Here is an 18,326-nt window from a genome sequence, read left to right on the forward strand (position 1 = left end):
GAGCAGTTCTTTGTCCCATGCTGACATGAGTTACACATCATAAAGCTTACTCATATTTCACTGATTCCTGTACAGCCTTTTCTCTCTGTCTCAGGGTCCCACCTTTGATTTCCCACCCCCTTTTGTTAAGTCAGGACACCCTTCAGAGAGGTGCTTTGGCTTTTGAATAATTCGCTCCAAGTGAAGGTTGTGCAAGGGAAAAAACATGAAGTGTGTTTGACACACAGCTGAGAAGTTCAGGATTCAAAACAGAAATTGTGACACTCTTTGTGTCTCCAAGTCCTATGTTCTAATTATTTTAATTCAGTAAAAATAGAGCTGTATCTGTTGTACCCTCTTCCCTTATTTCCTGCTGTACATCCTGAGCTCAGCTGGGGTTTCCAGGTACCTGCTTTCAGTTGTCTTGTTCAACTTGCTCTTTTTTGGGGTGTTTTTTTGTGAAACAAGATGGCAGATCTATACAATATTAGCAGTAATTGAAGCTTGTTCTGGTAGACGGTGTAGCCACTTCCCATATTCTTACATGTGAATGGTATTTTAACAATAGTATAAATCCTTAAAATCCACTGAACATTTCTCTGGGAATAGTTGCTTATTTGTGTTGTAATATTTTGATAACACTCAGTTATCTTGAGCACCAAGACTTTGAAATAGTTTCTGTTATCCTTTCCAATTTTAAAGCTGTAAAGAACAATTCAGGACAAGAAATATTTGCAATTCCAGCCCTGCATAGGCAGGTGGACCAAAAGAACCCCGTTCTTTTTATATCACAGAATTGTAATTGGAGTTTAGATTTTTTTTTTTTTCCCCTTGGCAAGCTATGAGTAGGAGATAATATTTTTTCCTAAAGAACTTCTAAAAGATTATGAAGGATATTATGCAGATGGATTGCTGCACTTGGAAACTTTTCATGTTCCATATGGCTTATCTGCAGTGCACTGGTGCTGAAAGGAGGCCTTCAGTCGGCTACTGCTGCTGCTGCTTTGGGATTTAACCATTGCAGGCACAGGAAGATCTATTTATTGGAGGATGTGTATGTATATATATGTTATCACTTGGATAAGGACTGAAAAAAAGCATTTATGTACCACAAAATATCTCTTTGAACGTTCTGTGTTTTGCTCCGTTTTACCATTAATTTTGTTTGTTGCGTTCCCTGAAAGGACCACAAAATATATTTAATTTATACACTGAGGAATGGTTTCTGCTTCCTTAAGGTGGATATCAGTATATTCTGCACTTGATTTTTAATAAAAAGATTGAAAAAAGATCAACTTAAACTGGCAGTTTAGTATTTGCTAATGGGAAAATCTAGTTGATGGTAGCAGGTAAAATGAAAACCTCCTCAGTGATATAAAATTTAATAATCTCCCGGGTCATATAGAAAGTGAAACAGGCAAATGCATCAGATGTTGGACTTTGAGAGCCTGACTTAGCTGTCACTGTGGAAACAGTATTATCAGTGCTAATGGATTACTAATCATTTTAAGCCTCAAGGAGTTCATTTAGGACCGAGCGAAAGCCTGTTTGTGGGTCAGCTTTAGAAGGTCCCCAGTTCACAGATAATGCTTCTCCAAAATCTCAAATCCAAGCACAGCTGCCCTTCCCATCCCTCCTAGTCCAGGGCACTGTGCAATATTCTAGGGGTGAAAAGAAGAATGGGTTTTATAGCCCATAAAATTCTAATTGTGTAGTAATTGCTGGTGGATGATCTGGTTAAAATAACGCTTCGCAGCAAAGATGCTCCGGGCTCCAATTCGTGCCATAGCATGTCTGAAAAACCTTGTGTATGTGTTATTTTATATAAATGAGAGTTTGAATCCTGAGTGCCATCTTTATCATATCTGGGAGGAATTTGACAGCTCCCTCTCATGTTTGGCAGGCCAGGGATACATGTTAAAATTTGCCAGATGCTGGAAGGGCTCCAACATTTGAAACAAGACGGTGTCTTTTCTTGGAGTGGTTTAGAACAGGGACACTGATAAAATTTCAAATCATGAACATTTTTCATCTGTAAATGCTGAATACCTTTGCCTAAAACTGAACATAGAGCGTTGCTTAGAGGGCTCTTTGTATTTTATGGCCTAGTGTAAAGGCAGGTTTATAGTTTTTTTCCTTTGGAAAACCCTGGAATAAGTAATTAATCCCAAACCTCCTGTTTTCCCTAACAATCTATAATATTTGCCCAAAAGTATAATAAATGTAGCAAACCTTAAGTATTGCACTCAGAATTTTTGATATCCAGATATTTTTGCATAATATCCATCATTTACTTTTTAAATATCACTGCTAATTGAGCACAAGTGTGGAAAATGTCATTTAGGTAAGCTGAAAGCAGAGTATGTCAATTGTTCAGATTTTCTGTAGCGAGCACTGCTGTGGCTGGGGAGCTGCCAGGAAGGCTGGGGAGACCTTGTTCTTTAAGAAGTTAAGCTCTCCAAGTTGCTTAGCTCATGGAAATGTCTGTCATAATCTAATTTGGCCTCCCCTGCGTTTCAGGGAAGTTTTGAAAGCCGGGCACCACTCCTTGCCTGGGCTGGGCTGGGCTGCCCGGGTTTGGGGCTATAATTAGAACGTGAAATCCGAGCTGATAGCGTGGCAGAATGGGACTGAAAACGTGTCAGGGATCCTGAAAGGAGCAGTACCAGGGCTAAACTTAAGGAACCTCCCAACTCTGAGGACAGGAAAACACCTCCATAAGGAAATCTGCAGATGCTTCAGTGATTGGAGTGGAGAATATTAGTGGAGCCTGAGGAAAGTGTATCAAGTTTGTAAACATTACCTAGAACAATCCACTGCTTCTGAGTGTGAAAAAAGGAGTGTCAGCTTACAGAAACAAATGTTGAGCTTCAAACACAGAAGGTTGTGACTGAGTTGATTTATCTGGTTTTTCTCTGGCTGTTCTCTTTGGATGTTTGTGCTGTGCTTGGGATTCGCTCCTGCTTTGATTTCAGGCAGTGGTAAATCCGTGTGCCCAGCACTGCAGGGTCAAGCTCCAGCTTTGCAGAGCCATGTTGTTACTTTAGAGAAAAGAACCAGAAAAGAACGAGGCTTCTGAAGCCAAACTGACCTGCAGGAAGTTTAAAAACTAAAAATAGCCTTTGGTGACTAAGAATACTCCTCAAATACTTGAATATGTTTTATATATAATAGGGGAGACATGCCTACATCTACAGGATGAGACACTGGGGTATTGTTCAGGCTGATGAAAAGGGAATATTTTGTCTTACAAAAGAAGAAAAACCCAGCTTGGTTTTGGACTCAGCTTCTTGGCAATAATATGTATCAGGAAGCAAATAATAAAACAGTTGTCGTGGTTTCAGCATGAGTTTTTGCTGTATGTGAAGTGATTGATACATGTGGTTCTTGCCTGCTGAATATCTCTGCTGTGGGCAGGGAGCTGAGCTGCAGGAAAGGAATATGCCCTGTTTTCTGTCTCTCATGTTTCAGGTATTGAGAGTGAAATCTGGTGCTGCTGTGACTGCTGTGTTTGTCCTTCATTTGGTGAATATCTCAGAAAAAAAGGTGTGGCTTGAAATGTGAGATGTGATTTATCAAAGGTGGCTGCTGCCAGAGAGGACAGGCCATTCCTTCTGCCTCCCCTGGTTCTGTGGTGCTCAGCCCACACCTTGGAAAACCACTTATTCCTGCTATAACTGGATCCAAACCCAGCAAAAAAATAAGTTAAATAAAGAATGACCAAGGAGAATTTTCTATCATTTTAGTGAAGAAAGAAATACTCTCCACTAGAGCATCAGGAAACTGTAATTGTTTATCCTTCTGATAGCCATGGTGTAGCTGCCTCCTGGAGCAGCAGTAACATTTGGCAGTGCCTGGTAGGACCTTTCCATTACTTTAGACCCGAGGAATACTTACACTTTTAAAAATTACAGTATTTAAAAAGGGTTTACTCCAAATTTATGCTGCTTCACAGCTTTTCTGTGCTCTGACTGCAGGAGCAGAAGCAGAATCAGCTACAGGATTTAAGTGAAAGGTTTGCCTTTTCCAAGGGAAATCACTTCTCATTTCAATCTTAGTCAAATTTTGGACATGGTTTTCCTGATAATTTGGGATGAAACACCAGCAAAAATCCTGTTTGGCCAGCTCCAATAGTGAGTGCAAAAATAGAGCTGTTAACATGATCCATGGTAGCTCTGACAGCAGCAACCATTTCCTTTTTGTGTAATATTACAAGAAACCCAACACTCAATGTTTTGAGTGACCTGACACTTTTTTGCACATGAGGTCACCCCACATTCTTGCTTTAAGGCAGAAAAATATTGTTTCCTGATGTGACAATGAGCACAGTCAGATTCTCTGCAGTTCTGCCAGAGCTGGTGAGGAGCCCAGTCCCCAGGACCAGGAAGCTCCCCCTCCGTGGATCCCGGAGCCCAGAACGCGCCGACTGCGCTCTGGGAATCACGAGCAGCGTGTCCCTGGGATCCAAACCAGGGGCTGGGATGGGAGCACAGCTGTCCTTCATCTCTGGCAGCAGTGATCCAGCCCTGTGTGTTGGTTCAGAGTTCCTGGTTCCCAGAGCTGCCCATGCCCGTGTCTGGATCCCCTGGGATCCTGTGGGGCTGGAACAAGCCCGGGGAGGTGATGACTTGATCTCACGCTGTGGAGGCTCAGCAGGCTCAAAGCTCCTGCATTTCCAGTGTCTCTGTTGGATACTGTGGAAGGAAGCTTATGCTAATCACACTCTGATGGTTGAGTATCATCTTTGCTTTCTCATGGATCAAGCAATAAATGGCTTTATTGTATTTTTACACTCGTTGATATCTGTATTATTGGTTTCAGTAAAATTTATGTTGAATTGTAGAGAGAAGCCAATTATTCCTTTCTGTTGTTGTTTTGCAAGAAGCTCTTCTTCTGTTCATGATTCTGGCATGATTCTTTCCTTGAATTAGCAAAATGCAGTGCAATTAAAAAGTGCTTTGCATATGTGTGGGGAAGTTCAGGAAAATATTACCATGTGCTTGACTGCAATGTTTAAACCCATCATAGCCAGTCCAGCCTTTCTCATACACTGTTTTCTAAGCTCTGCCATTCAAATAAAAATAAATAACTATTAATCCAACAGTTATAATATTCACATAATTCAGTTTTACACAGTGGAACAAAAGCAGTTAAAACTTCAGGGTCGTTCTGCAGTATCAGGATGACCACAGCTGTCTGGAACTTGTCACAGAACTGTATTGTTGTATTTGCTTCATTCTTTTATAAAAAAGGTTTCACACTTGCCTTGGTTCTTCGTAAATGCTTTAAATTGTTTTCTGACTGAAATCAGTCCTTTTCTCTCCTCAGTGTAGTTAGTGCAGGCTGAGATCAAAGCTGCACAATCTCAGTTACTGGGGCACAATGCAGTGCGTTGGCAAACACGTTGGAATGATTTCCAGTAATTTGGGCTAAGTCTTAGAGGAAGTGGAAAGTAATAGAGATTAACTGAAAGGGCTGCACATTCCCTTAGATGATCTGGAAAACAAGGCTTCACACCAGAAGGTAACTGCAGTGAGCATCCAATAGCAAAACTTGGAATTTAACGTTCTTTCCCCCTCTTGCTGTTGTAAGAAAATTATGCCCTATATTTAGTAGCCTCAACTGTAAAAACTCTTGGTTGTATTCTAAACAAGCTCGTGTATCACAGCAGAGAAATAAAACTCTCTTCACATTACACAAATTATTTGGTCTCACCAACTGGCATTTTATTTCTCAGAGTCAGTAAAATTTCAGTCCCCACAATAATATCTTGGGAATAGCTCAGAGAGGTGGCTGATTTACATTATTTGGAGAAATAACAGATTTTTAGCACAGGAGAATCTGGAGGGCGGGGTCAGCCCTTGTCGATGGCTTTCCTGGGTCCCAGCAGAGCGATTCCCAGCAGCGTGTCCCTCCTTGTTTTCCCTGGAGCAGGGCCTGTTATCGGTGAGAACCCGCGCTGGGCTGGCTCGCGTCCGCCTCGCCTGCCCGTGTGAACAGACTCCAGCATTCCCGGCTCCGCAGCTGGAATGTTTTACTATTGTGTTACTGGGCGCTGATAAACTTCGCAGGCTTTTTATGGTCAGGTCCTCAAAGTGGCACTTGGTGTTTTGGTGATAAGGAGACAGAGCTTTGGCGATCAGACCCGGCCTGATTATCTGTAACGCTGAGCCTGGCTTAAATCCCTCCACAATGACAGGAACCCCAGCTGGAGTGACGCTTTCCAGAGCCTGAAACGGGAGATACTGAGGCATTTTCCTTCCTCATGAGTCAAAGCAGAGTTAACCCCATTGTTAGCCACAATAAAAACCGTGCAGTGGCCAAGAGGAAGGAGGTATTTTTGTATTTAAATCTCTTCCTTTTTGTTCCACGTGGAGCGTAATTTTCGGGCAGATCCGGGGGGATGAATTGTCATCGTTACATCTAAAAGCTTTCACTGGATTGCTTTAGACTATGGAAAGGGGCTCTAATGAAACTGCTGGGCTGCAAGATTTAAATTGCTTTGAGGTGTTTATCAAAGGAGGAGAAGTAACTGTGCGTGGAGTTCTCGCAAGACCTTTGTGGCGTCTGAATCCAGCCAGTAATCGTGTCCTGGGTAAAGACATTTGGATTCTATTTCCAGACTGCCGTGGGCTGCAGGGGTTAAGTGTAATCCAGATTATACAGTGTTAACATTTTCCCTGCTGATACCAAAGTGTAGCAGCCTGGCAGGCTGACTTGTTAGGAAGGGCTGGGAGAGAGGGAGAACAGGCTCCGACCTTGAGAGGCCGAGCCTTGTATGGCCAAGTCCATTCCCGTGTCCAGCTGATTGGTCGGGGCAGCGGGATCGGGATCGGGGCCGTGACAGGTGCTGGAGGAACCCACACCTGTTTTCCCCCATATGCTGATTTAGTGATTACATTTTTGTGGGAGTTCCAGATACTGTGTGGGATTCGCCGAGCGAGCCAAGAAACTTGAGAAGGAATTACAGCTTCTGGTGAACTGTGATATTAAAGAATTTCAGGCGGCGAGTTGGATTCTCGATTCCTGCTTGAAAACTGCAGGAGAAATAAGCACTGTTTTGCATATCTATAAATAGTAAAGTCTTATGCACTTTTTATTGTACTAAAAAATCGTTAGACAGTAAGAAAAAATGCTGGTGAATAGTATAAACTAAAACATTTTGCTTTAGAAATCAGAATTTCAGTGCGTTATGGAAACTGCTTTTATAGGAAAACGTGGAATTTCTTTATGGTGCTGGAAATATCAACTTGCAGATTGCTAAGATCTTTAGGGTTTTTAGTATAAAATTCATGGAATATAAATAATTTCTCACAGAAAGGAAACACACAACTCCTTCATGCCTGTATAGTCCCACTGCTGCCTTATGTACTGATAATGTGTATCTGTATAAAATTTACACTGCTTTCCTTTTGAAGCTTTTAAAAAAGATTTTTCCACAGGTAATATTTTAAATCTTGTTTTGTTATAAACGAGAACTTGCAGAGAAAGATTTCTGATTGTGTAATAGATGGAAAAGAAAACCAAGAAATACAATTATCTCTTACACTTTGGTCACCAGACCCGTAGCTTCACATCCTTTCTCTGATGCCTGGATTGTAGACAAGTTTGCTTTGTTTTTTTTTCCAGGGGATGTTGGTGTGAGTTCTCCATCAGAAAACAGGAAGTAGCCCAATAAAGCAGTTGCATCAAGTTAGTCTAAAGGACTCTGAAAAAGCTTATATTTAGCAAACGAAGTCATTTTAGAGAGGGATTATGTAATTTCTTTTTATACTTTTTTGCAGTTGTTGTTATCATGCAGGATGACAGAAGTGCAGGAAGATCCTGCCTTTGTCAACTACAGAGAGTGTTACATGTATTAGTGTCCTGCAGTTGTTGAATTGGAACAAAAATCTTAGCATTGTGTTTCTCAGAATTTTAACTGTGTGCTTTTCAAAATGTGAACATTAAAATTGGGGTGCTAAAATCAATTCATTCAAGAGCCACTAAACTGGCTTTGATTACCAGTGGATGCATGAACTGCTTTGCCACAGGCTTGAATGTCCCTTGTCAGGCACCTTCACTCCATCAGCCAGTGTCAAAAAATGGTTTTCCAGGGACTGCTGGGGAGGTGAAGTGGTTGTAGCTTAAAGTTGCCTGTGAGGTGGCACCTGGAGGAACCTTTTCTCTCCGTGTCCTTTGCCACTGTCTCGAAGGACTAACCCTGTGTGTTGGACAGTGAGTTCTGCCTGTGAGTCTGCTGTAGTTTCAGGGGCTCGGATTGATTCAGTGGTGTACAAAAAAAAAAAGAAAAAAAACAAAACTTCATGGCAAGTTAGTGTGATCTGTATGTGAATTTTCCAATTGTATTTCAGACCTTAAGAAAGAAAGGCCTTAATGGTTGTGAGAGCCCTGATGCTGACGATTACTTTGAGCACAGTCCGCTATCGGAGGACAGATTCAGCAAACTAAATGAAGATAGTGATTTTATTTTCAAGCGAGGCCCTGTAAGTACTTTTATTTTATCTCTACTTTTTATTTGTTGATCCTTTTTATTAACTTCATTATTTAGGCTCTGAACAAGAAGGAACACAGAGGGTGCGACAGCCCGGACCCTGACACTTCATATGTGCTCACGCCACATACAGAGGAAAAATATAAAAAAATTAATGAAGAGTTTGATAATATGATGAGGAATCATAAAATCGCAGTGAGTACTAAAGTATGGTTTGTGCTTCTCTTACATGCATGAGAATTTTCCTGGTGTTTGCTTACCACTGAAAACCACTTCAAGGGCAAGAGGATGTGATGGCTTGAGAAGGGAACACATATTTTTGAGGAAAAATGAGATGCCGATACTTGATCTTGCTAAAATACATTTTATCTTAAAGAATAAGAAGAATTCTCTCTAGCTCCTGTTTTGCACTTATATCTTGTGAAGATGAGATAACATTTCTAAATTTCAGGAGCCTGGCTGCATTACCTAATCCTACCGAAAATACATTTATAAAGACAGATTTTTGTCGTGGGCTGTAGGATCATTTATTTACATCTTGTAGGTCTTTATCTGTCTGTTGATCAAGATTTTTCAGTCTGTTACAAGCAGGCAAATAAAATTGGACTAATTTTGTCATCTAATCAGTAGAATTTATTTTGTTCAAGTCTGGGTGTAGAAAGTTATTTAGATATTTAGCGTTCAAGACTGGTGCACAATGAGGACCTCAAAAGATTGAAATTCTAACAGATGCTTCCTTGGACACTGAAAGATCTTGGAGAATTTTCTGCCCCTCGTGCAGCCATAAGTCACTTGGCTCCAGAACTTCAGGTTGGGGATAAAAGCAGTGTTAATGTCACGTGTTTTTCATGGAGGTGTTCACGATGACATTTAATTCCCACCTACAAAAACCAATTAGTGTTGAGTATTACAGGGGAAGTATTTTCTAAGAAAACTAATACAGGGCTCTGCCACAGCCTTTGAATTTCTTAACCTGGCAAATCTTGCAGCAATTCAAGGAAATGGCCTGGCTGGGACATTTGAGTGGAAATAATTTCATTATTAGAGCAATAGCAGCCATGACACCCAGCATCACTTCTTTTTAGCACTTTCTAGTTGAATGAAGCCAATATGTTTTGGTTTTTGCCTTACTTTGAAGCTTTTGATACCCAACATTTCTGTGCTGAGACATCCCCAGGCCTCACCTCCCAGTGTGTTCAGCTCAGTTGCTCTCCCCTGCTCCTCATGAGCAGCCTCATGTCTGTGTGGACACCAGCAGCAATAAAACAGGCAGTGTTATTTTTGAGCTCTGTGGTTCTGTATTTATAACTTCAGTTGGTGCTGTTCTCTTCCCATCCCCTGCACTTGTGGGGCTGTGGAGGAACACAGTTCCCCTTGTTCTCTGCACTCATTGCTGGCAGGGACAGCAGTGAGGCAAAGCGTGAGGAATTCGGTCGTACCCAAATGAGCACCAGAGATGGGCAGGGACAGCCTTTAAGGTGTGGGGGGAGCCTCTCACTCCTTACTTCTGTGTTGAGAAACCTACAGAAAAAATGTCCCAGCTGTTCCCTTCTGCCGTTGTGTTCAGCACTCTTCAGGTATTTCCAGTTTAGTTTGAGCTGCTGTTTAAAAACGACCTTTTTTTTGGTAGATACTGAATAGTTTGTTCAAGTAGTTTCTCCTGAAAACAAGCACCAGTGAGGGTTGTCATTAGTTAGATACTGTGAGTGAGTTGCTGATGTTACATCGCTGTGCTTCATTACTTTTTCCTTCCATCTGTGCCAAAAATTGATAATTATTCTTAGAATGCCTCAGTGGGGACATTGTTGGCTCTCACTAGTAAGAGATTTTGTTTCTTATTGAGAATGTATTCTACTCTTTTAATTATATAACTATTGTTATATTTCTAGTGTTATCTAGATTTTCATACAGAACTATCATTCTAAGTGATTTTTAAGCTGTATGTGATGAAATTGCATTTTTTTAAGTGTACTTGGTTGGTCATCTGTCTTTGACCTCTAAATCAAAACTATTATCTCTCTGTTCTGTCAATAAATCCTACTGAGTTCTTCCCCTTCAATTGTACCTGTCATGGGTTTGTTTCCAGTAATTATGAGAGCTGTGAAAGAAAATAGTCCCTTTTGTTTCAGAAGCTCATCCCTGTCAAAGGATAGGAATGAGACAAAGGCCAAAGAAGTTAGTCATGACCAAATGAGTACCATAGATGGGCAGGCATCTCTGCTTTTGATTCAAATAGCTGCTGAATAACAAACATATAGACTGCACAAAACCAGCTGCCTCCTAAATAATGCTGTAAAAATTAGAATGTAAAAAAAATGAGATGTACAAAAAAGATGGGAGTGGTTATTCAAGCAGGGCTTTGTGGAACGTGAAATGTTTAAATTCAAGTGACTGAACTTTGTGACTTTCTAAAGATCTGTTTATTTTTTTTTTTTTAGTCTGTTGAAAAAGAAAGTTTTAGAGATTAGTAGCAATATTTTGGCAAGTTTATTAATAGAAAATATATATTAATAGAAAATGATGTTACTAACTTTCTCTTTTTTGTGTAATAACTGACTTTTGTAACGTGCATGTTTATGCTTACATTTGGAAGGTACAAGTCATTGATTTGTAGACATGTTTAGCTTGTCATTGCTTTGTAATAATCCAGATTAACTGGTTAATTTGTTGTATTTATGGGCCTGTGAATTCACATGAATATTTTCAGTTTTCTGTATTTGAACTTACAGTATTTCAGGAGTTTTGGAACTGTATTTATGTGATGTATAAGAATTTAACACCGTCCTTTACAACAAATGGATGTTTTAAAACTGTCTGCTTAAAAGAGTTTAAAAACTAACCTAATTAACTTGTTCTTTAAAAAAAGAAAACAACCTGATTACTCCTTGGCAAACTTTACTGTGTGTTTTTACCCCGTGCTGTTTCTGCAGTCGATGCTAACGGTGTTGTCTTTGTGTCCCTCCTCTTGTCTCCCCCAGCCCGGTTTGCCTGCTCAGAACTTCTCCATGTCGGTCACGGTTCCGGTGTCCAACCCCAACACTTTAACCTACAGCAACCCCGGGAGCTCCCTGGTGTCCCCGTCCCTGGCAGCCAGCTCGTCCCTGACGGACACGACCATGCTGTCCCCCCCTCCGAGCACCCTGCACCGCAACGTGTCCCCCGCCGCGCCCCAGAGACCGCCCAGCGCCGGCAACGCAGGTGAGGGCCCGCCGGGTTCCCCTCACAGCCCCGCTGCTCTTCGGAGTAAAACCCACAAACAAACACCCCAAGGAACGAGTTCTGAGCGGCTCCTGTGCGTTTTCACAGCTTAAGTACAAAATGATCACAGAATCATAGAATCAGCTGGGTTGGAAGGGGCCTCTGAGATCATCAGGTCCAACCCTTGATCCAACCCTGCCATGGTTCCCAGCCCATGGCACTGATGCCACATCCAGTCTGTCCTTAAACACCTCCAGGGATGGAGAATCCACCACTTCCCTGAGCAGCCCATTCCAATGGCTGAGCACCCTCTCTGGAAAGAAATTCTTTCTAATATCCAACCCAAACCTCCCCTGGCACAGCTGAAGACCCAGCCCTCTTGTCTTGCTGATCACTGTCTGGGAAAAGAGACCAACCCCCCCTGGCTCCCCCCTCCTGTCAGGGAGTTGTAGAGAGTGAGGAGGTCTCCCCTGAGCCTCCTCTTCTCCAGCCTGAGCCCCCCCAGCTCCTCAGCCTCTCCTCATGGAACTTGTGCTTGAGTCCCTTCCCAGCCTTGTTGCTCTTCTCTGGACCTGCTCCAGCCCCTCAATATCCTTCCTGAGCTGAGGGCCCAGAACTGGACACAGCACTCCAGGGGTGGCCTCACCAGTGCTGAGTCCAGGGGAAGAATCACTTCCCTGGCCCTGTTGGCCACCCTGTTCCTGAGCCAGGCCAGGATCCATTGGCCTTCTTGGCCACCTGGGCACACTCTGGCTCCTGTTCAGCTTCCTGTCATCCAGTGCCATAAGGGGACATGTTGGTTTAATGCTCTTCTTTTGCTCAGGTGGAATGCTGGGGACAACTGAGCTCTCAGTGCCAAACGGAGCTGGTACCAGCCCAGTGGGTAAGTGCAGCATCCTCCTGCCTCTGTTGAAAAATCTCGTGGTGCTTTCAGTTACTCAAAAGCATGTTTTTATTTTGGTTGTGGGAGAACAAAAGGTCGTAATTTTTTAGCTGCCTTGGAATTGTCAGGTTTTGTAAATTCTTATGCATTTTTAACTTTTTACTGCCGTGCCCTTTCCACTGCAGTAATACTTGTGTTTTTTATTTTAGTGGTTTTCAGCAGCACCATGCTGCTCCTGCTTTTTTTTTTTTTTACACCTGTTTCTCTACAGGTGTAACTGCAGCATTCTAAAAAGATCTTCTTTTGCCAAATTTCTTATATTTGAAAAAGAGAGTTTTAGAGATGAGTAGCAATATTTTGGCGAGGTTATTAATGGAAAATGTTGTTGCTCACTTTTTTGTGTAATAACTGTTTTGTAATGTGCATGTTTATGCTCACATTTTGAAGGTGCTTTTTATGAAGTTCTCTGAGCTTACTAAACTATTGCACTAAAGACAACTCAGCTGAGTCCCCAGCTTCAGTATTTGCAGGACCTGGATGTTTGATACTGGTATTGGTGCCAATCAAAATGAAGCAAATACAGACTGTATTGTTTGTATTGCCATGTGTATCTTGCTAATTGTTTTCTAGCAGTTCTGTGAAGAAAGCAATAAATCTTGGAAGCTGATAGCTGGGGTCTGTCTTCATTTTGGATGATGATCAGAATTTCTTTTGAAAACAAATTAGAGATCTTGCAGAAATCAAATTCCCTGTATTTTTTGGTCTTCACTAAAAAGATATGAGGGCACTTTTTCATTTAAATAATATTTTGTCTCCCCTAAATAAAATGTAGCACTCTTGAGAGAGGGCAAGGCAGCCATGGAAATTTAGTATTCCACAGAAAGACCAAATAAATGGCAATTCCCCCCCTTTGTTCACGTTCCTCCTGTGACTTTGGATGTCTTGGTGCTGAAGGTCAGTTCTGCAAACACAAGTAACTCCCCTTGGAATGTGTTCATAGCAAGGAATTAGAGAAGCAACTGTTGACCTTTCAGGATTTGCCCACTGGCTACTTAGTGTGGCAACTGGGAAAAAAGTTCTTTGAACATCGGGTCAGGCAGTTGAATTGATGAATAAAAAATACTGCAGCTCCAAGGCTGAAAGTGCAGGATTGACTTTCCACTCTTTCTCCATCCTTTGGCCGTGTGCAGCAAAGATATGAAATATTAAAGAGTGGTTTCCATCAGGTAAGCAGGATTTTAAATGGAGGAAACTTCCTCAGCTGAAAAAAACATGACTATTTTTAGAAACTGTGGAGGTCAGATGTTGATTGCCATAGTATTTCTCTAGTCAGACTAAATAACTTTATTATCAGGCTGTCTCAGGCCTCTTCTCCAAAATCAGGCTTTAGTAACAGCAGCCTCAGATTTAAGATTCCTCCTTTCAATAAGCAAATGAAACAGTTGTTTGCAGCACTTCTGTAGGGTACTAAACTCCAGAAATGCCCAGTTCCTGCAGCTTGGTGAACGTATTTAATGCAGTAAAATGTTTTCCTTCTTGCATTTATTAATAGTCTATGTAAAAAGTCAAAATGCATCACTTATCTCTTACTTTGCAGAACATCACACCCAAAATGTTATACATGTACCCACTCACTCCTAGAAAGGTTTGTCATGCAAGTGAGAGTTGGGGCTGTACCAGAACAGGGGAACATCTCTGAGAAGCACCTCTAGTGAAGCTCAAATACCTGCTTAACACCAGAATGCTGAACCAGAGAGTGCCCTGAGTTATCAGAACTCTACTTTCTACAAGTTAGGGCATGAAAACCTTTAAATAGTGACAGGTGCACAGGAACCTTCTCAATGGCAACCAAAATCAAGAAACCATATGTAACCAGATTGATTAAATCTGCTAATTTGTCAATTTGAGCTTGACAGCTGCTGTTGAAATGTATATCCTGTTAATTATGTCTGCAGACAATAATGGTTTTAGTTTCTTGCTGGGTTTATTGTAGAACTCACTTCTAAAAAAACCCTATTTTCTTCTTTTAGCTTTCAGGGTTTTTCTTTAAACTTCTCAGGAATGGAGAGTTCTTCTATGGATGTAGGGAAAGGTCATGTGCCAAATGTGCAGCTCACAGTCTATAGGAGTGATGTCAGAGGTAAAAAGCTGGAGTACTGGCATAGCCATATTCCCTGATATTCCCTTATAAGTAAAGGAAAAACCCATCTTCTACATGATGAAGTTTTTGTGCATTTGAGATTTTGTTCTCGTTTCCTTGAAAGACACTTAAATGCCTTTATCTCTGAGTAAAAAGCAAGTAAAGGTTATCTTGCTTATTTGGGACCCAGTTCAAACAAAGATGTTGCATAAAATGGCTCATATTGAGTTCACACGAGTCTTTTTCTCAAGTCCTGTGTAACTTGATTGGAATGGAAATGATTTGCTTTAGCAGTCAATCTGCCAACTTAACAGTTTTTCTGTGGAAAATAACTTCGAGTAAAAATATCTGCGTGTTGTAGCAGAGATTGGTAGGTGGTTTTTTATATCCAGAACAGAAAATTTTGTGATCACTTTATAATACTGAGAGCTTACTTCACATGCAGCTGTCACAGCTCTGAAAAAGCATTCTCATTTTTGTAATATTTTTAAAATCCTGCCCACCACATAAAAAACACTTGCTGAAGATTTTTACTTGGCAAATAGATGGGTTTTGAGAGGGGAAGAATGTCCAGCATTATGACAGTGCTTGCTTTTGAGCTAATTTATTTTTTCTGTTAATCAGAGCAGAGGTTTTTGAGGCAGAGCTTTGATGATAGTGCTGCACAAAGTTTGGTCACCCTGAGTGCACAAAGGCTCCTGCTCTGTCCTGTCACTGGTGTCAAGGCATTGTGGTTTGCCCTCCTCTGATCTTTGAGGTTACACAGGTCAATACAACAGTCAGGGTTTCACCCTTCTCCAAGGAAGGAGTTGAAGGATCCCCGAAGCACATGAGAGCAGCCTGTTCCCTCCTCCAGCTTCCCAGCTCTCCTCATGGAAGAGGAGCCCTGGAAGTGGCCGCAGAGCAGCTGTTTGGCAGGGTGCAGGCTGAACCCTTCTCCTCTGCTGGACTGCTGTCAGCACATAACAAAGGTTGATCCATCCATCACCCTGTGATTAGATCAGCTCACAGAAAAGATGACTGGCTGAAATCAGCATTAAAAACATGCTGGTAGAAGAAAGCATTTTAAATTGTAGCTGTTTGTCCTTGGAAACCACCCATCTGCATGAGGTCAGTTCAGCCCCTGAACTACCCTTGGGTTTGAGTTGAAATTTCATCTCGTGTGTGTTCCTTACCTTACTGTAATTGCTGATTTGCTGAGAGGTCCACGGCAGTTCTGGTTAGAATTTGCCATACATATAACAAATTATTAATTTCCCAGCTGGATTAAAGTAATTATCAACATTTCTATAAGGTCCCCTTGCCCAGGATACAGTGCCACACATCCTCAGGTGTTCTAAACACACCACTTCTCCATCCTTGGCCATTCTTTACATGGCTTTGTGTAGACACACAGAAACCAGCAAGTTCAGAAACTAAACTCTTATTTAATTAGCTGTTAACTGATTAGTTGACATCCAGTTGCCACTGCTCGTGTTTCACACGGGCACAAAAGCATGATGCCTTTATTTAGATTTGCTGTTGCATCCTGAGTAATAACCCTGGTTTGAAGGAAGCCCATTTAAATTCTGAATATCCTTGAAAACTCTTTCTCCTTTTATGTAGCTTCAGGCAAAAAAAATTTCCAACAACCTGGGAAATGAAGGGTTTTTTTAAGTTTTGTAACATGAGTAAGCATTCCCTTGACATTTAGTCATGTGTATTTCTTTCTTTGCTGCCTTTTAATATCTAAAGTACTGCCTTAGAAGTATAAATCTTACATCTTAGACGTTTCAAGATCTTACATTACTGTCAAAGGTATCTTTTAATTCTAGTGGTATTATCTGACACATTGATTTGTGTAAAGATCAGTAGAAACACATTTATTGCAGCTTCCTTGAGATATTATCGTGAACTCTTTCCAAGGCTAACACAGAACTTGGGCTTCATGAAACAGTGGCAGAATCAGCAGTGATTGCTGTGCAGAGCCTGAAAATGGTTTTAATTTCTACTTAAATCTGTCCTACTAAACCCCAGAGTAAGCAGATTGAGCAGCTAATGCACGTAGAAATGCTGTTGTTGTGTTTACTTGCAATATGTTCCCCCTGCCCGAGGTTTTACATGTTGATGTTTTCCTTCAGCAGATCTTATCTGCTCTCCTGATGCCTCCTGATGCTTCTTGCAAACCCAATTTTCAGTTCACTTCTAATGGTGTGATGTTTGTTGGGTCGTTATGATCTCATTGGAGGCATAAATATTTATCACCATCCTTATTTGGCTTAACTGCCTGCCCACCATTATTTTCCAAGACTCTGTATAACTGTCCAGTTTCTCCAAAGGTGAACCACAAAAAAAAAAAAAAGATTAATGGCATCAATGCCTGTAATTTATTCCTTGAGTAGTAATAAGTACATGGAGTACTTTCCAGCCACGTGTGTTCATTGTTTCAGCTGATGTGATTTATGGAGTGAAATATGAGTCTGGCTCATGTAATTGAGTGCTGTGTCTTGGGCTGCAGGACAGTAAATGAGATTAAGCTGTATTATGTCTCTGAAGGCAGAAGATGCAGTTGCTGCAATGGGTGGGTTGTAACATTTCTCTTCAGAAAAGAAGTTGCTTCAAAAGTAAACACTTTGTGTCTGAGCAAGAAGTGGGTTAATGTGGGTTGGCAGGGTTTGTTATCATCAAATCTAATTAAATTGTGATTCATATAATTGAGAGCTTATCTTTGCACTGGTGTCTGTTTTCCAAAGGACTGTTTTGAACATGCTTTCACGTCTGTTTTAAGGAATTAGAGTTAAATAAAACTCTTCCTACGGGAGTAAAAACAGTCTTATTTTCACACATAGGCAGGATTTTATATTCCGGTTCCATGTTCAGTTTGATAATGTGAAGTATTGTCTTTGGGGAAGACCTACAGTGGGTGGGGTAGAAACAATTTCTGTACTATCCAAAGTAATGAGTAGAATTTATGGGGTTATTAAAGCCTCCCCTTGGCAAACAGCCCTGGAGTTGCATCATCCTGTGCTCATTATCTTTTTCTGGCTGCTGACCTTGCTCTAAGAAATACCGTGTGTTTGGTTACCCTTTCACTCTTAACTTGTAATTTGATTTTATTATTAGATTATTAAAAGGGAAAAAGGCTTGAAGTTTCATACTCAAACTGAACATTCTACAGTCTTATTGCAGCCCCAGCATATGAATCTTCAGATAATCAATAGAGACACTCCAGTGTTTGCTGAGTCTTCAGTGCCAGCTCTTTGTCAAAGGGCTGCAGTTGGGTTCATACCCACAGTGCTGCACACTTAGGGCATTATTTTGGGTTTTGTGATATATTCTAAACACTCCCTTTAAGAACTGCTCAGCCTTTTGTCTGACTAAATGCTCTAACTGTGCCCTGCTGCCCCGTGACACTGGGCAGAAGAGGCAGTGGCAGGGAGTTTGTTGTTTTTGACAGCACCACTGAAAGCATGAAATGTTTCTGTAGGATTGGCAGAGCCTTGGAATAAGGGCTCAGGAAATGACTGGATTGGGTGTGGGAGAAAGACACTGTCCAGATTTAACACAGGGGCTACTGGAATACTTGAAAACAGAGGGCAGGAAATGGGATCATAGGATGGCCCAAAATGCTGTAAATTCTGTACAGAACCCCA

General features: G+C 41.3%; 1 protein-coding gene across 6 annotated transcripts in view; it reads left to right on the forward strand.

Annotated features, from left to right (window-relative positions):
- The window catches only part of MEF2A (myocyte enhancer factor 2A), an 80,402-nt gene that overhangs the window by 46,881 nt on the left and 15,195 nt on the right, over positions 1–18,326 (forward strand). For 3 of the 6 annotated variants that reach the window (XM_064669152.1, XM_064669155.1, XM_064669153.1), the window contains 3 exons: positions 8,531–8,668; positions 11,452–11,671; positions 12,495–12,554. In XM_064669152.1, coding sequence (XP_064525222.1) covers positions 8,531–8,668; positions 11,452–11,671; positions 12,495–12,554 — 418 coding nt within the window. Of the gene's footprint in view, positions 1–8,333; positions 8,466–8,530; positions 8,669–11,451; positions 11,672–12,494; positions 12,555–18,326 lie in introns of all 6 variants that reach the window. The other 3 variants (XM_064669154.1, XM_064669156.1, XM_064669157.1) reach the window with 2 other exon arrangements.

The sequence above is a fragment of the Pseudopipra pipra genome, chromosome 12 (assembly GCF_036250125.1).
Source record: "Pseudopipra pipra isolate bDixPip1 chromosome 12, bDixPip1.hap1, whole genome shotgun sequence".
NCBI lineage: Eukaryota > Metazoa > Chordata > Aves > Passeriformes > Pipridae > Pseudopipra > Pseudopipra pipra.